At 44.5% G+C, this 25412-nt stretch overlaps 1 protein-coding gene across 5 annotated transcripts in view; it reads right to left on the bottom strand.

Annotated features, from left to right (window-relative positions):
- Nucleotides 1-9298: 9298 nt before the first annotated feature.
- The window catches only part of CALCOCO1 (calcium binding and coiled-coil domain 1), a 40385-nt gene continuing 24271 nt past the window's right edge, over nt 9299-25412 (bottom strand). For 3 of the 5 annotated variants that reach the window (XM_089481228.1, XM_089481221.1, XM_089481213.1), the window contains exons 10-15: nt 24867-24992; nt 23614-23709; nt 22876-22987; nt 20351-20565; nt 18487-18593; nt 9299-17225 (exon numbers count right to left, since the gene is read on the bottom strand). In XM_089481228.1, coding sequence (XP_089337354.1) covers nt 17024-17225; nt 18487-18593; nt 20351-20565; nt 22876-22987; nt 23614-23709; nt 24867-24992 — 858 coding nt within the window. In that variant the 3' untranslated portion in view covers nt 9299-17023. Of the gene's footprint in view, nt 17226-18486; nt 19499-20350; nt 20566-22875; nt 22988-23613; nt 23710-24866; nt 24993-25412 lie in introns of those variants that run through there. The other 2 variants (XM_089481242.1, XM_089481235.1) reach the window with 2 other exon arrangements.

The raw sequence follows: 25412 nt of genomic DNA, 5'->3' as shown, positions 1-25412 counted from the left end.
AAATGAGCTATACTGTATCTGTGTAATCACGTGGCTACTTACACAACTCTCCCCAACACCTCACAAAGATAGTAAGACAGGATATAGATTTTCATGTGCCAATTTACAGAGAAAGAGAAACAAATTTAGAAGCAAGCACTTGAATTTAAACAAATATGGTACCACTCACCAGGTGAGCTGTGTGTCTGCTCAGTTTGATATCCAACCGTACGTCTGGCAGAGCATAGGTTTCCACCAACATACCTTCACTGGAGTTTCACTGTCACTGGTTGTGCAACCCCAATGGTCCTATAGGCAGGGTGGAAGCCTGGAAAGATGAAGGCTGTTTCCTTTTCCTGCAATAGCAGCTAGATGGTTTCTGTAAACATCTTGCTGCCCCAGCTATTGATTGGCTGTAAGGCTGTGCCCTGGAAGTATTAAAAGTAATTGTGCATGAGGAGTCAATGTGTGTCATTGCATAAGGAGGAACTGGAAACTGGATACCTCCTTCTGCAACACGGCTGGCATCATGGAAGTTTATACCAGCATTGAGGTCACTTACAGGAACTTGGACTACCTGATGTCCAGGTGCACACTGTGGATGGATAGGTAACTTCAAGGCTGGCCCATATGCCCCTTGTTATTGTTGGTTGCCTTTGAGTTGATCTTGACTCAAGTCAACCCTGTGAATGAGATGTTTCCAAGCCTCCCTGTTCTCTACCTCTCTTGTCAGGTCCTGTAGGCTCAGTCCTGTGGTCTACCTGATTGAGTCTATCTATCTATGTGGCCTTCCTCTCTTTCTACTTCCCTCCACCTTCCCCAGCATCATTGTGTTTTCTAAGGAGTCATTTTGCCTTTTCATGATGTGGCCAAAACATGAAAGCCTCAATTTAGTGATCTTGGCTTCCAAGGAGAGATCAGACTTGATTTGTTCAAGGATCAAATTGTTTGTCTTCTTGGCTGTCCACAGTATCCTTAGCACTCTTTTCTAGCACCACATCTCAAATGAATTAATTTTCTTCCTCCTTTTTTCACTGTCCATTTCTCACATCCATACATGGTAATGGGGAATACAATGGCTTGGATGATTCTAACTTTAGTGTTCAGCTGTATATCTTTACACACTTCAGGATTAAGAATCATAGAATCATAGAGTTGGAAGAGACCACAAGGACCATCCAGTCCAATCCCCTGCCATGCAGGAACACACAATCAAAGTATCCCTGACGGATTACCATTCAGCCTCTGTTTAAAAACTTCCAAAGAAGGAGACTCCACCACTCATCGAGAGAGTGTGTTCTACTCTCAAATAGCTCTCAAATAGTTCTTCCTAATGTTGAGGTGGAATCTCTTTTCTTATCAAGTTCTTTCATAACTGCTCTTATCTAATCTTCTTCTGACTTCTTGACTTCAGTCTCTGTCCTGTAAAATGTTTGATCCAAATCATGCTTTTAATATATATATATATATATATATATATATATATATATATTAATGAGGAGTTTGATGGAACAGCCCTCAAACAGAGGACCATCTCTTATCAAATAGGACAATTGGGCCTGAATATTCTTGGTGAGTTATGCTTGCAGAAACAGATGGTTACACATGTGTAAATTCTCTTCAGATTGTAAGTTCTTTTTATGCTATTGTGTAAAGGAGGGATCCAGTATCTACTTGTGCAGTGGTTTCTTCCCAGTTACACAATGTCAACCAAGAGGGCTGATCAGTACAACTCCACAGCTTCATCCAATGACTGGTTTCAGGGAGACTGGGAAAATCCCCTCTGTGCCTGTCCCCCTCTCCTCAGCCAGACTTCCACCTTCTTCTCATGTAGACCTCACATATAAGTACCTCAGTGAAACTTTACCCTCTGTCAGCATCAAAGACAATTTTGGCCACAGATCTCTTACCACATAGCACTAGTTGAGCTGTGCTGTGCTTGTACTGTGTTAGATCAGAGATGGAGAAGCTAGCCAGTGAAACACCCACAGCCAAACTTCAAGGAGTAACAAGAAAACATTTCAAGTTACTGGTATTGGTTTAGCTACATAATTTCTTTTGGCACTGAGTTTGGCCAGTGCCTTTCAAAGGATGCTTGCTCTTCCTTGGATCCCTCCCCTGGTTTGTCAGGACCAAAATACAAACCAGGCCCTTGGATACAAGAAAGGAAATGCAAGAGCCCTGTCTTTGTAAGGTGATAGGTGTCTTTTTGTACATGCCATCTCTGGTTAGATGGAAAGCTGCTGTGGAAACATGCAGTATAGAAGATAGGTTTTCTCTTGTTGTCGACACACCTAAGTAGGGATGCCATGCTGACTTATTTCAAACATCCTCTTCTCTGCAGCCAGAGAGAAATGGCAGAGCCAAGAGAGGTGGAGAGCATGTTCTGTATGGAGCTTAGGACAGTACCTAGCATTTATTTGCTTTTCAGAGCATGGTGGCTTGATTTCTGTCAGGATAGAGTAAAAGGGATGGTGAAAGACAAGCTGTGGTTTTCCCCTATGTAAAGCTTTGACTTTGCTTGTGGGCAGATCCAAAAGAATAAATCAATTTGAGACACCCTTCATTTCTTGCATCCACTTCTACCTTACCCACCCCTCCCTACTTTCCACAGCAGTGCAGCACTAAGCCAACACCATCAGCCCTCTTCAAATCCTCCTTCACAGCTCAGCACCTGGCCTCTTTTTAAGCAGCCTGTCTCCCTCCCCCTCCTGGCTCTGCTGTGTTTCCATCTTATTCACCCCGGATAATTGCAGCAGCCGTGAGTCAGGTTGTATTAATGATCTATAGATCCCAGGTCACCCATCGCGCTTAAGACTTGGATTGCAACACTCCATTACTATTGGCTATACAAGGGCAAAGCCTCCATCCGTACAGCAGTAAATCCGGCCTAGTTGGGCCATCACTCAGTACCACTCCGCCTGTCCATCTTCACCTGCCTGCAGGTCTTTTGTATTTTACATTTCTAATTAAATAAAATTACACACACCGACACCCGAGACATACACACACTGGGAGAGAAAGAAAGAAGGGGGGGTATAATGAATTCCTCAATGATTTGCTGTTATATTTTAAAGGGTCCATAAAAGCCAAGGGTGATAAAAATTGATTTTGTCGTTATCTGCTCTAGTGCTGGAACAGGGAGAGCGGTTCCCTTTTTCCCAAGCATGAGCTGTTTTTTTTTTCTTACTTGAGACTGGACCTGGTAGGGAGACTGGCAGTGAACTGGGGCTTAGTGGTTGAAACAAGAAGTCATGACCAAGGCCAACTTTGAAGAGCTTACTTGGCAGGGCAATAAATCCAGATGGTTTTCCTGCCCAAGTTACTTAAGCCTGAGGACCTCACTGCCACATGTTTACACTAGAGCTGAGGGCTCGAATGGCAAATTTGTTCCAAGATGTCACAGTCAGTGCATCTGACCACTTTATAGAGCCTAGAAAAGTTACTTTTAGGAATTACAACTTCCAGAATCCCCCAGCCAGCATGGCCACATGAGATTCTTGGAGTTGTTGAAAAATGGAGCGAATCTTTCTAGGCACAGTTTGAAGTATTGATTATAAGGAGCCCTGGTGATGCCGTGGTTAAATGTTGGTACTGCAGCCACAACAACGTAAATTTGATCCTAGAGCCTTCCATCCTTTCGTAGTTCGGTAAAATGAGTACCCGGCTTGTTGGGAGCAATTGGTTTGCACACTATAAACTACTTAGGGAGTGCTAGTTTGCTGATAAGTGGTATAAAAATGTACTTACTATTGCTACTGCTATAAAACCCAAGAACTCTTACACATTTACACTTCTAGATATCGTGCGAGATGGGCACTCATCACACAAGTTCTTCAGCATCTACACTGAGATCCTACAGCAGGGTAGCCAAAATGTTGCTCTCCAGATGTTGTTTCACTGCCACCCTAACAAATATGGCCTGTGATAAAGAATGCTGGGAACTGCAGTCCAACAACATCTGGAGGGTGGCTCTATGACCATCCCATTCTATTGCAAAAGCTGGTGTGACACAGAGGTTAAAGAGTCAGATCAGGACTGGAGAGACTTGTCTTCAAATCCCTACTCAGTCATGTAGTTCATGGGATGACCTTAGAACAGGGGTAGGCAAACTTTTTGAGCCAGGGGCTGGATTGCTGTCCCTCAGACAACTGGGGGGCTGAAGCCAAAAAATAAATAATTAAATAATTTTTTTAAAAAAAAATTAAATAAATAAAACGGGACAAATGTAGGACAAATTTTTCAAATGGAGGACACTTTTAAAAAATGGAGGACACGCAAAAAAATTGCTGACTTTTTAAAAAATGTTAATATAAATGCATGTTTCAAGAGGCTTCTATAGACAATTGCCCTTCTTGCCCACCGCTTGCCCCCCTTGCCCGCCTCCTCCTGATAGGCCAAAGGCCCCACGCCCTCACGCGAGAGGCCAAAGGTTCCAGCGGCAATCGGCGGCAGGACCAGGCTGGGGCCGGTCCCAAGGCCTTGCCGGGCCGCATCCGGCCCGCGGGCCGCAGGTTGCCTACCCCTGCCTTAGAACTTAGTTTTTCAGCCTAACTTGCCTCACCAGATTGTTGGGGTGTTTGAGAGACAGGCAGAGTATACAACAAACATTGAACTTCCTGGCAGAAGGGTGGTAAATTACTAACATGTAATTTAAACATTTTAATTTATAAAAAATTTAGAGCCCAGATACAAAAAAACATTTGGACAGGCTTCTGCACTACCCTAGTACATAGCCAGGCCGACGCAAAGCGCTGGTCTGGACCGCACCTTAGTTTGTATAATTCATTCCTTAATAATCTTTGCCCTCTCGACCACACTCTGGTGTCATTTGGGCACACTTGTCCCAGTTTTCATTTGTAAAAAGTTGGAGAGTAGGAAAGGTCTGGTAGATGTGGAGTGAGCACAGGCCTCCATGTTCCCTAGGAAAGTAGAATAGCCCAAGCCCTGGGAATTGTTTTCCCTTGACTTAATGAGGCCACATCCCTATAACTATTAAAACAGGGTCAGATTAAAACTGAGGACCTAAGTTATGTCAAGCCTAAGAAAGAGACCAAAATATATATGACTGTCATAGAAATTTAATAATATTTTTGTATTTAGATGTCACTCATAGTTTGTGGTTCTAAACTGTGGATGTACTTAGTTTGTACATAAATCTGCTACTATAGAGGGGCACTGTCATATCTATTCCCCAAGGAGTTAGGTTACCTCTTGTTACTTCCTTGGCTACAACTGTTATTTACGAATGTGAAGTGGCTATGCTGTTGTTAGTGGGAAAAGGAATTGATTACAAATAATACATTATCTGTGGATGCTGTAATACTGGTGTAATTTTGTGTGAGAATATTTTGATTGTTAGCCACTTTCATTGTTTTATGACAGAAAAGTGGGGTATAAATGAAAGTTTTGTTTGTTTGTTTGTTTATTACAGTGGTCTGAGTGTTGGATTAGGACTCTGGAGACCAGGGTTCGATTTCCAGCTCAGCCTGAAACCCACTGGCTGACCTTGGGCAAGTCACATGCTCTCAGCCTCAGGAGAAGGCAAAAGCAAACCTCTGAACAAATCTTGTCAAGAAAACACCAGGATAGCTTCACCTTAGAGTTGCCATAAGTTGGAAATGACTTGAAGGCACACAACAACAAACAAACAAAATCTCTGTTGAAGTCAGATTTGAGTGTCATTTGGTCAGTTTCTGTACATGGAATGGGGAAAGAGGACATCCTCTTGGACTTTGCTTCAGGCAGTCTTGGGTGCATGAAGGCAGCTCCTTAGTTTCACATCCCCGTCAAGGGATTTGGCAAAAGACCCTCTCTAGCCAAAGTGAAACACACTTTTCTAGTAGCGGAGGAGGAAACATCTTATCATGGGTTGTTCCTCCTCATTGCTCAGGTAAGCAGGAAATAGACTTTGAGGGAGTCATCAGTAAGGGGAGCAACCTTCACAAATCCTCAGTCAAGTTACTGCTTCTGCTTTGTTCCTAGAGCCACTCTCCTCACTCTTTTCAATTTCAATTTCCTTTCCCCTGTTTCTCTGGCTTTTTTGTCTTCAACTTTTCTTCTTTTTCTCCCTATCTGTGTCGCTCTTTTTAAGAGACTAGACAGTTAGATGGTGACTGGTAGCTACAAACTGCAATGGCTGAGGCAATTTCTGAGGCAAGAAATCGGTTCTGGGATTCCCAGTCGGCCATGAAACCCCCTGGGATATCAGGGGACTCTGTGACACCTGTTATGTCAACTTGTCTTGGGGAATCCAAGATCCAAGTTGTGGAATGCTCTAAGATGACAATGACGATGACAATTATATTTATTTTTATCCTGCTTTTCTCCCAAGATTGGGTCCCAAAGTGGCTAAGAGGAAGGCAAAGAGGGTGAGGTCTGAGGACGGAAATCCCTCTCTCATTGATCGGGATGCTAAAAGTGCCAGGCCTGGATCAGGTCTTGGGAGGAGAAAAGTGAAGTATAGTTTTGCATCCTTCTCCTTACCCAGTGGTAGTGGGGCAACAACTGCACAATATTTTTTGCAATTGGCTGAAGGCAATAATTGCTAAGGAAACTGTAGCTACTTCATTTTGGAAGGAGAGCAAAGTGTAACGTAGCAGCTGCAGTGGCCATTTTGTCCAAAGACCATAGGGATAAAGGGAAGAAAACTGTAGAGGATGGCTTTCAAGGCCCGAAGGATTTTTTAAAAAATTAAAGAAAAAAGCCATGTCTAATGTACATTCCTCAGATTAGCAATAGGAAAGAGCTTCAAGATCCCCTTCAATGTCAGAATATGAAGGAGAACTGTCTGAGGATGAGGAGACTACCTCAAGTGCACCATCCTCATCCAGACCTTTTCATAGTAAGGGCTTTTGGTGTCTGTTATGCAAGGCCGTTATACTCTTGGAATTGCCCCCATCCATCAGTATAAACAAATGATCCAAATTTGCCACAAGATAAGGGTGGCTCATTCTCTAAACCAGGACCTTTCCCTTTGGATATACCATGTATTGCAGATTTTATGAAAAGTGGTAAGGGAGGAATGGGCCAGACCTGCCATAGCTTGCCCAAATCCTATGTATGTCAAACAGTCCTGCAGTTTATTGAAATGGGTCATGGAAAACTGACACATCCCATTAGTAGATGCACCAGTATCAGTCTCCATTTATGCAAAAGATAGTGAAGATATGTTAAAGAACCCTGAGAAGAAGAATGCAGCTGTAGCTCTTAAGAGGGCTTATGAAGCATCATCCTTGGAAACCAGGGAGGCCTCAGCTATGTCTATTCCCCTCCCCCAGTACAGCGTATGTATGGGCCAAAGGCCTTATACAAGAAGGTTCCACAAGGAAATATGAAATTCTATCAAGGCATTAACAAGTTATTAAAAGTAACTCCAATTTAGCAGATGCTAGTGTTAGCCCTAAACATACCTAAAACAACCTCTCCTCTTTGATATCAGAGTTACCATATGATCCTGATGTGGGTGTCATTATGAGAAAGCGAGCAGGTCATGTCGACTAACTTAGGAGTTGCGAAGATTTATTTTCCAGACATGTTGCAGTTGATGAGGAAGAGCCTAGCCATGAGACAATAGGATGGCTCCAGTCAGAGTAAACAACTCCATCTACCTGACACTTTAAGCTTCCTGCTGTATGAATACCCCCATTCACACACCATGTTACACTTTGGGAGAACCAACTTCAAAGTGTCGCTTAGACTATTTGGACACAACAACTCCCTGGATTTTGCCCCAGGGCACAAATTTCCTATAAATTCAGGAACTTTTCCTTTGGATTTGCTTGGTTTGCAGGCAGAGGTCCTGCCAGTTTTTACTTTGTTAGACCCTTGTTTGCTTGCCATCCTCCAGTGGCCTTGGGAGTGACTGAGTTCCCTTTGTCCCATCCTGGAATGTCATCAAGAGGAGCAGCATCCAAATAGGTGTCATATCTCCATTATAAGGCCTTACTCTGTTCCAACCTAACACCTTTATTTCTCAGTGCTTGTGTGAGTGAATGTTAAGAGTATGTGTTGATTTTGCCCTTTAAAATAAAATACAATTCATTGAGGATTTGCCTTTGCGGTCCTTTCTGCCTCCAACCTTGGTATACATAGGGATGATCCCTGGGCTGCATAACCCAGCCAGTAATTCGAGCAAATATGTAATTCCATCTAGAGTGAGCTGACATAGGCATAGCTCCTGTCCTGGTTACACTAGTCTAGATATAATTCAGTTTAGCTCTAGAGTGGAGGCAGTGCCTGTACCAGTCATGAGGCTAATTTTCCACACTGCTGGAAAAGCATTGACTGATACTAGAGGCCACTGAGTATCTGGTCAACACTAAAGGCACTGGTGCAATGCCCTCTTCAGAAAGAACAAAAGGTTCCTACAGTGGAACCTTGCCATACGCGGGGGATCCGTTCCGGATCCCACCGCGTATGGCGATTTCCGCCTATGCTCGAGCCCCATTGTAAACAATGGGGCTCGTGCACGGCGGCGCGGAGGTGCGCGGGGCGAAACGGGCGTGTGTGCGGCGCAACGGGCGCGCGCGCCCATTCAACTGAATGGGACGCGCCGCCCCTTCCGCCCCGCACGCGCCCAGCGGCTTGAGCGTGTACGCTCAAAGCCGCTTATAAAAAGTCAGCGTATGCGGAGGCCCCACCGTACTTCATATTTTTCATCATTCCAAAAAAAGAACAAATTGTGGAGGGCTGCCCTAGATTTGAAATGGGTCACTTGGATTGTGAGGAAACAAAAGTTCAGAATGGAGACTGTCAAGACAATCTGGGAGCACTGTGACCCCATGATTTTGTTGCATCCATTAATTTGACTGATGCGTACTTGGATATTCTAGTACATCAATTTCACTCCAAGTTCCTGCAGTGAAATGGTTCAAGGGCCAATATTTTCAGTACAAGGATTACAGATCTGTAATCCTAAGAGTTTTTACCAAAGTGATGGTGGCTCTGAAGGCCTATTGGAGGCAACTGAAGTCGTGTGTATACTTGTATCCTGAGAATGTCCTGATCAGATATACTTTTCTTCCACAGGGTCTCAGAGATGTCGATTTTGTGCTTTCCTATCTATTTGGACATGACTTTCTGGTGGGAAGAGCCATCTTGTTCTCCAGCAGTTCAGAAGGGGCAACTCATTTGCCTCTGCTGTGGCTTGTTTGTTTTCCCTGCTCATCAAAGCCTGTGATCTAGTGGCATGTGTGATTGATGTCATCTCCATGAGCAGCAGGTGAGCTGGCAGACAGTGTGGAACAAAGGAGAGCCTTATGCTATCACACACACACCTAGGTACAACCACACTATTCAACAGACAAGATAGGCAGACTGTTGCAGAAAGATTGCATTTTATTAGAATTGCTGCAACATGTCATATAAATATAAATATAAATATATATATATGTACATCCTGTACATAGACTTGGGGGCATGTCAAAATTGGGTGGGGGGAGGGAAAGAGGTTTATTGCTTTGAGCTTTTGAGCCACTTACTATTGTATTAAAGTAAAAAAAAGAAACACTGAAGAAGGGGAAAAATTGTTCAGGGATAGCCGTATTGGCCGTGCTGTGAAGTACAACAAAATCCAAAACTCACAAGCAGCGATACCTTTTTGGGCCAACTCCAAAGCATAAAATACATTATGCAAGCTTTCGAAGGAAAGGCGGTCTAGAAACAGAGAAGGAGAACTCACAAATGCAGTAGGATGAAAAGGTTTCCCTTGCGCAAATGAGCAGAGGCATGACAGCCTCTCCAAAAAGGCACAATCACAAAGGAGTCATCGCAATCTCTCTCTCTCTCTCCTCTTCTTCTCCTCTCTTGTTATAGTGGAACTTACAGCCTTGCACTCTTCTCTTAGGGCCTGGCAGAAATGCCAGGAGGCAGAATAAAAAAAGAAGAATTTGCGACCAAAATAATTAGTAAAAAGCAAGCAGGAGGCTCAGTAACCAGGGAAGCCAAGGTGTGGGGTAGGGAACAAAATGGATGTAAGATCATAAACCAAACACAATGGGAGCCCAGTGTGAGGTACAGTGCTGTAAAAAGGAGATGCATGCAATAGCAGCAGGCAGCAAGCAAAAGAGGTGGCAACTGATGCATGACAGCACCGAGAAAGGGCTATTAAAAATAAACAGCAACAACAACAACAACAACAACAAAACAAGATCGGGAGAAAAACCAAGTCTACTTAAGGAACTATTGGCTGCTCAAGGAGGGTCCCCTCTGTCTTCGCAGTTGTCACCAAACCATTTAAATGTCTACATTTTGTTATCCTCAGTCGCTGCCTGAGGAATCATCCCATAGACATTTAGCCCTATTCAACTGTTCCTAATTTGGGTACTGTAGTCACATGAAGGGGGAATGCACTAGCCCCACTCCCCCCTTGCACTCTATGCATCAGAGGGTGACTGCATGAAAAGGAGTGATCCCTCTACTTGCTGAGGCTATCCATGCAAATCAAAGGGTGTTCAAACATTGTTTTCAACACAGGTTCAGTGTTTATACAGATGGTTTGTCTGTATGCTTGCATATTTAAGAGATGAACATCTGAAAGCATGTACATACAATGTGACATACTCTGCACAAATGTGTAAACACCTCTTCCATGTTCCAGATCATGGGGAGAGCCTCTATGGACAGAGAATGCTATCTTCTTTTTCATTTTTTTAAAAATAATTTTTCATATAGCAGCAGAGGGTCAGGAAATGAATGTGCTTCCCCATGTCTTATGTTCACAGTATCCAGATTAAGAATACCTGAATATGGCTCTGGTTTCTTACAAATTTTATAACCTATCTACCTGGGCAGCAAAAGCAGGTCTACAGGAATGTACCATTCCAAACTGAAGGCGGTATGTAAAAGGCTCAAATGCTTCCCTCAACTCCCTAAGCAGAGAAATTAGTGCATCAGAGAGAGGGCTAGCAGAAAATGCTTTCACCTGCCATGTTACTTTCTCTGTATATGCGCAGGGTTTCTGGAAGCGTTCAGACATGAAATCTCTCTTCTCAGTTTGGAATGGTAAAGGGCACCTGCACAAAGATGACATTAAGTTGCACATGTAGATTGATTGCTGGACAACTGCCCAAGAGTGGGAGCCAGGCTGGGAGCAACAGGGTAATGGGTAGGGTTACTCTTCTATATCAAGTGCTGACCATCAGTGCAATGTGCAAACAGACCCTGAGGTTTGTGTCAGCAGCTCTTAAGCTCCTGTTTCATCAATCCAAAGGAACAATGAAAAAAAAAAACAAAAAACCAGAAATGCACCAATAGCACACTTAACCCTGACAGCATTGGAGATAAACCAAGGGATCTTGTAGCATGTCTATGACTAACTGGGAGAAAGAAGTTTGTAGCATCATGTTTTGTAGACTCCATTTACTTAATCAGATGCCAGTATAGCACTATAAGACACATACATACTGTCTTGTAGGACTAATGTAACCTGGCATCTGTCCTGAAATTGATACACTTTGCTAGCCATTGTTGAGAATAAAAGTGGATATTTGGTGGGTTAACACTAGATAGAAGATCCCACATGTCCTGCATTATCAAGCTTCTGCAGACTAGCTAGCAAACAAACATGCCCACATGAACACACACACACACCATTCTCCTGTATTAGAACTCGAACCATTCTGTGCAAATCAACACAGCAGAGTGCCCTTGGATACTCTGAATATCAAAAATACAGCATCTCAGAATGATGCATCCTTAGAAATGCAGAATCGCTTCCCAACAGTAATGGAAAACAAAGTTCAACTTTCCCAGTGCTTCTGTCTATGCCCCACCTATTTGAGTTCCATCTCTGGGCCCTTCTCATCCTTTCCAAAAGATATTACATTACAGGAGTTTGGAACCTGTGGTCCTACAGATATTCTCATTCTATAGCTTCCATCATTCTGCATTAACCTTGTTGGGGATGTGAGTCCAACAATTTCTGGAGGACCACACATTCCTGTCTTTTGGGAATTGGTGTTATTTCTCATTAAGATCTCTCTCTGTCTCTCTTTCTCTCTATCACACACATATACAGTACATGCATCTGTGGATTCTGCACATGCATGGTTCCCAGTTCAAAATTCCACACCCTGTAAACTTTAACTTTTTAAAAACATAATAATAAAGCATATTTCAGAGGAAGGAGATAACAAAACCACATGTGTGTATTCCTTGTCTAAGAAAACCTATGAAATTCATGGGCTTGCCATAAGTTGGCAGATGCCTTGAAGGCACACAAAGGTGCCACCCATGTTTCCAGCCCTTTTGATGGCATTCTATGATAAATCAGTTGTTAATGTGCTACAGAACTCTCTTCCTTGCAATTAACCCAGGCTGGCTATTTCTTCTGATGTCTTAAAGTTCTTATTTTAGAACAATTCTTTCATTGGTTATGCTAATTTACCGGATTTGCCTAATTTGATCTCAAAAGGAGGGGGACAGAATACCACTTTGGTCAAGAGCTCATTAGCTTCATCACCTGTCTAAAAATTTCCCTTATGAATGTCTTTTTGTTCCTTGTTACAAAATGACTTAATCCATTTCCCCCAGAACTCTAGAGCTCTTGATTTTTTTCAAATTTTCAAATATAATCACTGGATATTTGGGAATGTGAATTATTATGCAATGAAAAATGTTAGCTTTTTTCCTATTTATGCAAAGGTAACAGCTACATTTAGGAAAGATATTGATCATATTTAAAGGGGGCGGGTGCCAAGATCTGCAAATGTATACAGTTTTGTTCCGATAGTATTGAGGCAGGCAGAAAGAGATTTTATTGGAATCTTTTCTCTGCTTTATTTTAATTTACTTGTCTGATAGCCTTGTTGTTTTAGTTGTTATTAAAAAGAACAACAACATCCTGCTATATAATGTACAAATGTATGCCATAAAATCTTTGGGGTGTGGCTGATGTAAGGGCCTATAGCTAAAACAATAAATACCCAAATCCATTCATTTGCATCCATGTTTGCTTTCTGAGCACACACTCAGAGTTAAAAGGGAGATGAACAGAAAACCCAATAGAGGCTTCTGAAGCAGGGCTGTACCATTTCAGGCAGTGCATTTTGTATGGCTAGGCTTGCCATATCCCGCCTGGGGGCGGGACTTTCCCGGTTTTGGGCGGGCCCGCACGGTCCCGGTTTGCCCCTGCCCCCGTGACTGCCCCACCCCCGGGCGAGATATGGCAAGCTGAGGGAGGCTTTCCCTTGCCGCTTGGGCCCAGGCCGGCAGGAAAAGCCTCCCTGAAGGGGAGGAGTCCCTTGCCGCTTGGGCTCCGCCCCCACCGAGGGTGGGGCCCAGGCAGGCAAGGAAAGCCTCCCCTCAGGGAGGCTCCTATTCAAATATAGGACACAAAAATGTGTCCTACATTTGAAAATTTTGTCCTACATTTGTCCCGTTTTGGAGGTCCTGGCGAATGGCAACCCTATGTATGGCGAGAGATGGGAAATACTTCCTTGACTAGAAAAAATGGCTACTGAGGCAATTTCTATAGGGCAAACAAAGAACTCAAAGATCATCTTTTTCCCCCCTTCCCCACTGACTCAAACTGCACATCCTTAGCAAGTGATATGTTATTGCAGAGTTTAGAAAAGTTAGGTTTTTGGACTAATCTCCAAAGATCCCCTAGCTAGCATAACCATTGGCTGTGCTGGCTGAAGGATTTGGGGACATATTACTCCTTTCCACCCAAATCCAAGGAGACTGCCCTGGTCCTACATCAGTGTTTGTCATCAACAATGGACTGGGTGAGGACAAACAAATTGAAAGTTAATCCAGACAAGTCAGAGCAGCTCTTGGTTAGCTGGAAGACAGATCAGGGAATAGGGATTCAGCCTGTATTAGATGGGGTTATTCTCTCCCTAAAGACACATATTGGCAGTTTGGGGGTATTCCTGGACACAACTTTGAATGTGGATGCCAGGAGTGCTTTTGCACATCTAAAACGTGTGTGCCAATTGTACTGGTTTTCTTGAGACAACACATATAGCCACAGTACTACATGCCTTACTTAAATTCTGTTTGGACTACTGTAAGGCACTCTACTATGAAGAATATTTGGAAACATCAGATACTCCAAACAGCTACAGACTGTCAACTGGGGCAGGCTAGAGAGACCATACAACGTCTTGGTTGAAGTAGCTCCACTAGCTGCCATTTTTATGGGCACAATTCAAAGTGCTGGTTATGACGTATAATGCTCTATAGGGCTCAGGTCCAGGTTATCTGGCAAACCATATCTCCCTGTATGAGCTGGCCCAGGATCTGGAATTATCTGGAGAGGATCTTCATGTAGTCTCACCACCATTGCAAGCATGGATGGTGGGGACATGGGAGAGGGCCTTCTCAGTAGCAATCACTAGACTCTTGACACTAGACTCCCTTCCCAAGTAGGCCAAAATGACTCTTTCCTTGTTGGCTAATTTTTTAAAATTCAGACAGGCTTTTAAAACATGTTTTTAAAGAATGGCCTGGGGCTGCTATATTGTTTTAACTGTTGCTTTTTATCTTTTTCAATGCATTTTAACTTGAGGTGTGAATTGTTTTAATTCCCTGTAAATCAGCAGTTCCCAACCTGTGCTCTGAGGAGCCCTTAGGATCTGCATACACTTCCCAAGATATAGGACAGGCCTCTTAGGGGCTCTGCCATAGAAATAAGGGTTCAGTGAGTCAAAAAGGTTGGGAAGCCCTGCTGTAAATAGTCTAATGCTATTTTAATGTTCATTTTTGGTATGTTTTTAATTGTATTGCTCTTTCAGATTTTGAGCTGCTCTGAATCCCAATTCTAGGGGGAAGGCAGGATACAAATACGTTGCAGTCTAAGCACATTAAGTGAGCTGCACAATTCCCACCCCTGATTTAAGTTGGCCCCCATTCTGCAATAAAAGATGTAGACGTGCCTATATGTGGGCAAGGCTTTCAATCCTTTTTATCCTCACCCAGTCCCTAATAGTTCTTGCTTCTCTAGGCTGCCCCTGCATTCATTACTACAAAAGGCCATCATCAGTACACAGCCCACAGCAGCAAAGGCCTGTCTTTTCCAAAGTGGTCAGGTTCCTTAACGTTGCTTTGCACCTCCATATATAGATCTGGTTTATATAACAATTTTGAACTCACCTGTCCAGTTTTCACTCTCTGTGTAATGCCTGAGAACCCACAATTTCCTAGTCTGGCTAATGAAATAAGAACAAGAGACAAAGCCCAGACTGCATGAAGCAGGATGATCAGAAGGTCTTGTGCAAACAGCCCCTATGTATCTGCTCACCTTCACTTCAATCCTGCTCAGATGGCAAGAGAAATCTGTTCTCAGCCAAATCCCCCAGCTTTTCTTTCTAATAAGGAGCTTGTCATTTTGAAAATCCTTTGCACTTTTTGCTTGCAACTGGCAAAAGAAAGAAAGAAAGAAAGAAAGAAAGAAAGAAAGACAGCAAGATTGAGTCCTATGAAAATTAGTTTTTTGTGTGTTTTTCGAAAGCGTTCAACTTCACATTGGCAATCTCTATGGGGAGAAACTGTTCCTATGAAAATTATTGGGATTTTTAAAATTGATGACTCGGTTTGCTTTGTTTATTGCAAGGACCAACAGCTGGAGCCAACCAAGTTTATGTGGCGGCAGAGAATGAGAATTGTAGTCCAGCTCATCTCATGGTCACTAGTTTGGGCAAGGTTGGTGTGATATGTTGGGATGAAAATACTCAGAGGGATATTTGTGCTAGCCTTGCCAGCAAAACAATAGAGAGTCTAAAGGCACCATTAACACTAACAGACTTATTGAAGACTGACCTTTTGTGGATTGCAGTTGACTTCTTCAAATGCACAGAGTATCACAGCAACCTTAAGCATTAATACTGTGTATATATATATATGCCTGAAGATAGGCAATGTGGTGTAGTGAATTGAGTGTTGCAGTAGGACTGAAGAGGACCAGGGTTCAAATCCTTACTTGAACATGATAACTCACCAGGTTTCCTTAGCATCAGAGGAAAGCAATACCAGCCAACTCACAACAAATTTTGCTGAGAAAACCCCATGATAGGTTTGCCGTAGGGTAGCCATAAATCAGAAATAAAGCCACACAACAGCACCAATATATCCCTGAACCTTTAAGATTATACTCTGTTAATCTAAAGAAGTGGATTGAAATCCCCAAAAGCTCATGCTTAAAAGTGCTACAAGTCACAAAGACAATCATGCTTCTATGAATGGGCTTGTCATAGATATGTTGTCCAGAAAGGTGAGGGCACATTTATCAATATAAGCTATTATCCTGTGATAAAACAAACCAAAACCAAAACCAAGATAGACCTACACAACAAGGAATCACAGGGTATTTCACTGAAGCACCTCTACTGAGGCCATGGCATTTCTCCTCTCACCTGTGAGAAACACCTACCAAAGGTAACCAGTTTCCATACCTTCTGGGCTCACATGATTGCATACCTTTCACTTAGCAAGAAGAGAATCACATGCAGTCAAAATTGCTGACTCTTTCCCCCCTGCCATTTGACCTCACAAAGTATCCAGTCATATGTGAATAGGTTTTCTCACTACAAGAGCCCTGAAGTCATTCAGAACTCTTGTCAACTAATACTTGGTTTGGGATTAAGGTGAGGTGAGGAAATTGTGAACCTACCAAGTATTAATGGTCTCCAACCCTTATTAGCATGAGCCAATGGAGTCAAAAGATAGGACCACAGGCTGTCCAACTCTGCTTAATGTGTGTGCATGTATGAAGACATATTTATATCCAGGGTGTGCATGTGTGATAATGAGTGAGGCTGTATATATGCTAGTAAAATATCTTTTTCCCCTCGCAGTGCAAATTAGCTCTGACTACCCTGCCTTGGAGAGAGGTCTTGGGAAGACAGCAACCCCTTTATTGCCACCTACTAGGTGAAGCTACTCTGCAAAGGAGTGCATTCATCTTAGCTAATTCTCTATGGAAGGGAGAAAAGGAGGGAAGGAAGGTACCCAGCCTGGATCCCACTAAAGGAGAAGAGGGGGAACTGAGGGGACACTGTGGAAGGGGTGGTGGTGGTGAAACTGAATGGGAGGGAGAGGGTCACTCAAAAGTGAAAGGGTCATGGGTGCTGAAAAAGAAGTGCCCATCCATATGTGTAGCCATTGTCTCCTTGTCACTCTCAGGGGGAAAGCGCTCATGGCAGATGGGGCATTCCTTCCAAAAGCCTGGTGAAGGCAGGTCCAAGGGAGATGCACCTATCCCACAGGCTCCTGGTTCTGACATCTGACGCCCGGTCAGCCCACTGCAGAGAAAGAAAGAGGGAGGGAGGGACGGACAGTGTACCAAGTTGAGTCTCCCTTATTTGAAATGCTTGGTACAAGAAGTGTTTTGGATTTCAAGGTTTTCAGATTTTGAAATATTTAATTATACATAAAAAGGTATATTGGAGATGAAATCCAAATGAAAACATGAAATTCATTTATGTTTCATACACACCGTATACATATAGCTTTAATGTTATATATTATATATAATTTTGTGCATGAAACACTGAACCACCAGAAAGCAAAGGTGTCAGTATCTCAGCCACCCATGTGGAAACTTTTGGATTCTAGAATATTTTGGATTTCAGAATTCTGGATAAGACTCAGTCTGTAAAATAGGCTACTCAGATCCCAAGCCTTGGGCTTGAAAGAGAGCAGTTGTGATCTCTGATCTGGATAGAGTCTAGACTGAGATTTGTGCAAACAAGGCACAACAGTCCTGGGAGCGTGATACTCAAGACAGCGCAAAGAATGCAGTGCATGACAAAGTAAACGTTTGAAGGTCATGACTGAAAAAGCAGGGGGCACAATTTGCTGCTCCTTTTCACTTGTGCTAAGTAAGACCCAAAGTCACATACGGTCCCACAGTAGGCAAGAGGGTCTGGGCCAGAGTTGAGCAATGTGGCTACACTGGCTAGGACTGGTGGGAGTCACAGTCCTACAATATGTGCAAGGCCAGATTTGGCCAAACCCAGGTGTCGAGGCCAGAGAAGTCTTCCTTGACAGAAAACCTAGGTTCAAAACACAATGCAGAAATAATCCAGTTTGAGACCATTTTAACTGCCCTGGCTCAATAGTAGGGAATTCTGGGAACTGTAGTTTGGGAGACATTTAGCCTTCTTTGCCAGAGAGCTCTGGTGCCACAATAAACTACAATGCCTTGGTTAATGCATGGTACACTCAGAATGACTATTTGCTGAGATGAGATGCAAGAGAGATCCTGAGAGAAATCATTTGAAAACCAGCCTCCAGGGATTTTAGAAAAGCCTGTCTCCAAATCTTGTGAATGGTTGTGCATGCCACAAAGTCTTGACTATTAAAGAGCCCATCAAGCAAGGCTGGGAAATATTCAGATACTGTACATTTGCAATTTCTACCCTATCTAGCCAATGATGAGGCATAATTTGGCAGTAGCAGTTCCCCAACATCTGAGATGACCTGCACAGGTTACGGGCGATACTTGCCTTCCAGGGTGAAATAACTCATAATAGGACCTGACACATCCCATCCTTATCTTACCTGGCTACCTCATAGAAGCCACTGCCCAGTTCTGGAAGGAGCAGATTAGTTTCTTCGCCACCACTCTGTGCGGCTGCCATCAGCACGGCCTTCTCATCCTCTGCCTCCTAAATACAAAAAGAAAGAAGCAGTCTATGCAGGCTTGACTTGTCATTCTACCTCTGACTGAGCTCCACAACCCTGGTTCATCATCCCTGTCTCATGCCTTTGTATGTTTTTAAGTTCACGTGTTTTTATTGTAATTTTTTATAAGCTGCCTGGACTTCCAGGCAGAAAGAGAGAAGCGTAGATATAAATAAAGTGATAGATGGATGAATGGATGAGGGCAAACAGACAAGTGCACCTTGGATTATCAAGTGGAGTCCCAATCTAGGGGTTCTTCCTCTCTGAATATCCCTTGGCACACCAAAGACCTTAGGCTCAGTCCTGAGGAGATAGGAATTGCCTTTGCCTGAGGCCCTTGAGAACCATAGCCAGACACAGTAAACACTGGGATATAGGGGTGCAGGAAGAACAATGCCAAGAGGTGGGGCAAGGGGGAATCCATGATGGACAAAGCACCAAATCCCAAACTCAGATGGGATCATATAGGCAGGACGGAAGGTGCATAGGAATTAGCTAGAGTGGGGGGGGGGGGGGGAAGGGATGGCTTATTTTCTCCATTCACCTTATCTCAGGGTGTACCATGGGAACAAGGAGGGCTATGATTCATTTCCCAATTTTTCTCTTGGAATAAATTTTCCCTTTTTGCCAGGGGCACTGACGAATTCTCCAGCTCAGAAAAATGCAGAGCAATACAGCAGGGGACAAGGGAAGCAAATCTGAATTGTGGACTTGTTTATGCTTCTCAGAAAAACCTAGCTTCTTAAGCTGTGGCAATTATGACACTGATGATAATTGGAACAGAGGTTTCCACACCTGAAAGAGGTATTGTGAGTGCAGATTTCTCTTTCTGCCCGCGGATCTTCCCACTCTGCAGAGAGGAATCACTTGGACCACCAAGATGTCCTCTCTGGAAACACAGGGTTAGAACCTTAGGATGGACAAATGCTCTGAGCTGGTATAAGGCTACTTCTTCTGTTCTTAAGATCATTAGGTACAAAGGGTAGCAGTAGCACAACCTCAGGTGTATGGGAAAAGGGTAATAACATGCAAGGCTTCATCCAGTGAAACTCTCTAAGGGTGTACCCACACTGCAGAAATAAAGCAATTTGATACCACTTTAACTGTCATGACTATCCTACAGAATTCTAGGATTTGTAGTTTGGTGAGGCACCATAGCTCTTTGATGACCAAGCTAAATACTTCATTAAGCTACAAATCTCAGGATTCCACAGGATGGAGTCACGACAGTTAAAGTGGGATCAAACTGCTTTCCGAAGTGTGGATAAATCCTTGGGCAGGCCAAAACCAATTCTTCCTCAAGCAACTTATATTCAGCTGTAGGGGCAGGGAACACGCATCCCTCCAAATGTTGTTGGACTAGAACTCCCTCCATCCCTAGCCATGCTGGATGGGGCTGATGGGAACTGTAGTCTAACAAGTTTCAGAAGGCCACAGATCTGCTCCATCCATGAGCTGTTACTGCTGCAACATGGTTATGTGGACTTCAGAATGCTTTTTAAAGCCACCTGGTATAGGCAGAGGAAAGATCCAGTTGCCTTAATATAACTACAATTGCTCAATTGTTCACCATGCCTTGCTTGAGAGATACACCTGGGGCATCCTGCTAGCTACTGTTGGACAGAGAGGGTTAGCACAGACAGTCTTGACCAGCAAAGCAATTCTTTGGTTCACAAAGCTGAGCCAGTCCCATAAATTCTATCCTAAGAGTGCCTCACTTCTTTGCCCCTTGGGATCTCACCGAGTCAGAACTGGAATCTTCTGATGGCTGTTTGATCTGGCTGGCAATTGGTGCTGGCTGACTGATCACCACAGTGTGAGTAGGTCCACGGGCACAAGGTGGTGTGGTGGTGGCAGCCCGGTTGTCACACAGACTGTAGGAACCGAGCTGGGCAGGGAGGCGCATGTCCTCAGGGCATTCATCCTCGGAGTCTGACAGTGGCGAATCCAGAGGACCTGGGATAAACATGTGAGCATGTTGGGGAAACACATGATCAAGGAGTGTGAGGGGACAGGAGAAGAGAGAAAGAGATCAAGAGTGAGAGTGAAGAATGAGGTCACTAGAGTGCAGCCCATACTGGGTGACACTAGAAGTGAGGCGACAACTTGTGGGGCTCTCCTTTTGCTGTGTCCTTCTCTGCTTTGCCACATAGACCTTCTCACAAGGATACCTCCGTCACCACAGCGAATGAGTGGGCCGAGTGTATCCCTCCCAGCTTTGCCATGGCGATGGGGGCCTCCTTAAAAAGAAACCTCTGCCTCGATGGTGAAGGAGAGGACTGAGTACATCTCTCCATGGTTTGCCGTAGCAGTGGACGGCTCCTCATGAGGAGCCCTCCAATGTTGCAGTGAAGGAGAGGACCAAGCATGCCTCTCCAGGCTTTGCTGTGGCAGTGGAGATCTCCAGGAAAGGAGAGCATCAAGTATGCCCTTTTGAATGCCGCTACCTCCCATCCTGCAGCGAGTGATACCAGAGGTGGAGACGCCACTGGAGGTGAATCTTCCCTGAAAGTGATGATGCACATAGTTTTAAATTTTGACTTCAGAAGCAAATTCTGCCATTTTGAAAAATTCACCTAAAGAAATAAACTCAGATTTGGTCCTTTCACTCACAGGTGGCAAAATCACAGGCATCTGGCTTCCTGGGTTCTGTTAAAAACAGATCAGGGGCATGGGATGTGTGCCCTTTCAGATGATGTTGGAGAATTTCCATCAGCCACTCTAGTCTGGCTAATGGCGAGGGATATCAATATGTGGAAGGCCACTAGTTCCATAATGCTTGAATTACATGGGGGCTCCTAGGATCTTCTCTAGGGTTTTCTAGCCTTGGAGAAAGGAAAAAGGCAAGATGGTGGCCTTTGCTCTTCTTTGACTTCTCCACAAAGGTGTCCTGATCCCATGGTCTTGCTCTATGATATGATGGGAACTAGTCTGACACCTCCCTGCTTTGGTTTCCCTCCCTCCCTTCTTTCATTGTATTCCTGTCAACTGAAATGAATAGATTATATGGCAGCAGTCTTGTAAGACCTCCCCGCACTTAAATTTCACATCAGAAAAATGGGGTGAGGGGAAGGGAAATCCAAAAAGCAAAGGCTGCATGCTCCCAGTCTCCAGAGAACAGGATGTTCTACCTCACATAATACAAGCATTGTACATGGGCCTAAAGTTCAGCTTTGGCGACATTGCTAGAGATCCCAAAGTGTTGGAGGAAATGGAAATGGTTATATATTGCACTAGTAGTTTTAAAAAGGGATGTGAATGGTTGGGCACTGCAAAGGCTGTGGGAATGTAAATTCCACAATCCTTTACGGCTGGTTATGTTTGCTGAGGCCAATGTGAAGTACAGTCCAACAATATCTGAAAGGCCACACCTTAGTAGCACCACCACCCCCGGCTTCCTATAGATGTTTATTCATAACTTCCCTTGCCTCTTTCAGATGCTTATTTTAAAAAACAAATTAGAGATGGAATAAAAAAAAGCTTAGCTGCCTCAAACTTAAAGCCTTCCCTTCTTCTCTCCCAAACTGTATTTAATTTAAAAGACATTAGAATTGTTACATTGCTAAGTTGGGCGCAGTACAGACCACGGAAAAGGGGCGGTCCGCTGCTGCCCCTTTTCTTGCTCAGTTGGAAGCAGGGCAGCCTCACCAGCAACCCCTGCGGCCCCAACCCAGCACTTTTCCAGGCCATGGAAAAGCAGCAGAATGCCGCTTCTCCGTGGCCTGGAAAGAGGTATCCATGGGGCTTCATTCCCTTGGACACCCCACCAGGCATGGCGAAAAGGAGAAAGGGGCTGCCTGGCCCCTTTCTTCTTTGCATTGCCGGTGCGGTCATGTAGAGGCCACACCAGCGTCAGCGATGTGTGCGCACAGAAGGAGCTCCGTTTCGGAGCTCCTTCCCGTGATGCTGAAATGGCACCCAAATGCTCTGTAGCGCCGCGGTGGCGTCACATGCGCCAGTCCATGTGGAGGTGACACGTGTGTGACGCCGTGCACACTGTATGGACGGTGTGCTTCCAAAATGGTGCCATCCATACGAACTAGGGCTGGGGAGCGTGCAGATGCTGCGTGCTCCCTAGCCCTAGTTTTGGCTCGAGAACAGTGCTTCTGTGCCATCTATATCGGGCCTTGGTTTCAGAGATCTGCCAAGCATTCACACCCTAAATTATACAGCCCACACATTTTTGCTGATGGCACCGTGACCAGAGGTGAGGGTGATGGGGACTGAAGTATCCTTGGGTAGTGGTGCAAGTTGGGTGTGACTGACCAGTGGCCTCCTGTGCTGTCTCCTCTTCATCCACCAGAACTGATTCACTCCATTTCTCATCAGCAACCTTCTCCAGACGCTCTTCTAGGCGTCGTATGTACACCAGCAGCTCCTGAGGACAGGGGACCAGTTGAAAAGTCAGCAGAAAGGGTCAAACAGGTGATGGGTGGCCCCTGTCGCTGCTCTGGGTTTTAGTCTGAAGGAGCTACCCAAAATGCAGACCCCACACCCTCAAAAGACATTCAGCATCTTGGAGAGGTCTTTTAAAGTTCAGACCCAAGCTACAGCAGATTCTGTGCCCCACTGGCATGGGAGCCACCAGCCACCACTGGCTAGTCTATGGCAGACTCTGCATGGCATGTGACACAGTCAGCAGCTCCACCTATTTCCTGTTAATGGCCCACCCCCTTGCCACCCACATGCCCCTCCACCTCCACCTTTCTATGCTTAGATTCTGCCCACAGATCAAGGGGGAGGAATATGTGGCCATCTGGATGCTGATGTGCTACTATTCCCACCATTAATTAATTAATTTATAGCACTTATATCCCATCTTTCTCCCAAAATAGATCTCTTATAATTGGCCAGGCTGACTGGGGCTGATGGCAACTGGAGCTAAACAAATTTAAAAAGCAACAGGTTCACTGGCCATGCCGTAAGTACTGTTTCGCCCCCGTTCCCAAAACATTCATTCTTTGGATTCCTGAACCTTCTCCTCTCCACAACCAACCCACCCACCTGTTTTTCAGCTTGTAGCTGCTCCTTCTCCTTTTGGGCCACCTGCAGTGCAGCCCGAAGCTCACGCAACTCCCGACGGCTCTCTGAGACCTGCACCTAAACAGGCAACCACAGAAGGTGTCTGTAGCCGAATATTAGTCCAAAAAATATCTGGAGAACAGAAGTTTTTCCACCTTGACCTACAGGTAAAACCTTCCCAACACCACCTTCCACCTTCAATGTCCTCAGACTTCTTCCTTTGCACAGCTGGCTGCTCAGCCATCCCAGCCTTTCTGTCTTACCAGCTGAGCCAGCAGAAACAGGCTAAGCTGGGAGGAAGAGCAAAGGACAGTATCAGAATGTGGGAACTGTCATGCTGGGTCCAACCAGAACAGAAGGGGCCAACACTTCTCCTATCATTCCTCACTATGAGTTGTGTTGGCTGAGACTGCTGGAATTTGGATGGGCTACAAGGCACAACTGTACTAGAGATACAAGGCAATCATGTGCCCAGCCCAACAGAGGATAAGCAGATGGCTCTAAATAGCTTAATGGCTGTTCAGGCTTTTCCTTACATCATGTTCCTTACATAATCAAGATGGCATCTCCTGGGCTAAAGAAATGTCAGTGGTTTTGGGGGAGCCACAATGTTTTACGATGTTTAGAAAATCTTTAAAGGGGATAGGAACACTTCAAACAGAGTTGGCAATTATGCAGGATGTTAAACTGCATGTTCCAGCAGTCCTACCTAGTATAGGCAAAAGTTAAGAATGCTGGGAGATGCTGTCCAACGGCAGCATGATTTGCACACTTGCCCAAACATATCCCCTGCGAGGACTGCCTGTGCTGTGTCTTAGTGGGATGCTGACTGCTTACTGACTGTGGTGTTGGTGGAAAGGAAAGGAATGGCTGCAATCCTGAACAGGAGCATTTCACATGGCAACATTTTGTTGCAGGCCTTGCTTGCCTTCAGCTACTACTGCAAACAGATACTGAAAGACCCATCCTCTTGTCATGCGAAAAATCCTTTCCAAAACCTGGTGTACGTTGCAGCAGAGGAATACAAGTAGAAGAAAGGGTGAATGGCAAGTTACCTTTATGGCAGAAAGGAAATGAAGTATAAAAATAACCCCAAGTATAGCTTGGTGACAGTGATAAATATGGAAGCCATGGTTGTGAATTAAACAGGAAAACTGGGACCCAAAGGGATTATATTTCTTCCACCCAGGGCAGTGGGATCCCCTTCCCCACCCCAGTCATGGTCCCATGCTTACTAGACTGGTGTCACGCTCTTGTGCCAATTCTACACGCAACACTTGGCGCTGGGACCTCTCCTCCTGCAGGCTCTTCTCTAGGCGCAGCACCTCAGCGCTCAGCTTCAGGATCTTGTCCTTTTCTGCCTATTAACACCACAGGACTGAATTTGTATGGTTCTTGATGGTGTTTCTCACCCTCTACCCACACTCCCTCCTCCTGAGGTGTAACTAAGCAGCAAATGGGTAGAGGACCATTGTATAAAACAGACATGGAAAGGGGCTGGCAGTGAGTAACTTTCATGTTAGCATGGTGAATCCATTCCCAGAGTGACCAGATGCCCTACCACAAAGGAGGGCAAAGCACTGCAAATGTAGGGCATTCAAGAAAAACATAGGGCATGATGAAAGAAAAGCTAAAAGCACTAATATAAATGTAAATTCATGCTTCTTGGTCATGCTCAAAATGGAGGACATTTTGTAATTCCTCCTGGACAGAAGGTTGAAATATTGGACAGGTCCTGGAAAAGGAGGAACTCTGGTCACTCTGATCCATTCCAAGTTTTC

This window comes from Sceloporus occidentalis, unplaced genomic scaffold, assembly GCF_023333645.1.
Source record: "Sceloporus occidentalis isolate IW3139 unplaced genomic scaffold, rSceOcc1.0.p SCAF_1, whole genome shotgun sequence".
Classification (NCBI taxonomy): domain Eukaryota; kingdom Metazoa; phylum Chordata; class Lepidosauria; order Squamata; family Phrynosomatidae; genus Sceloporus; species Sceloporus occidentalis.
The sequence above is the reverse complement of the archived record's forward strand: the minus strand, read 5'-3'. Positions and strand labels throughout refer to the sequence as shown.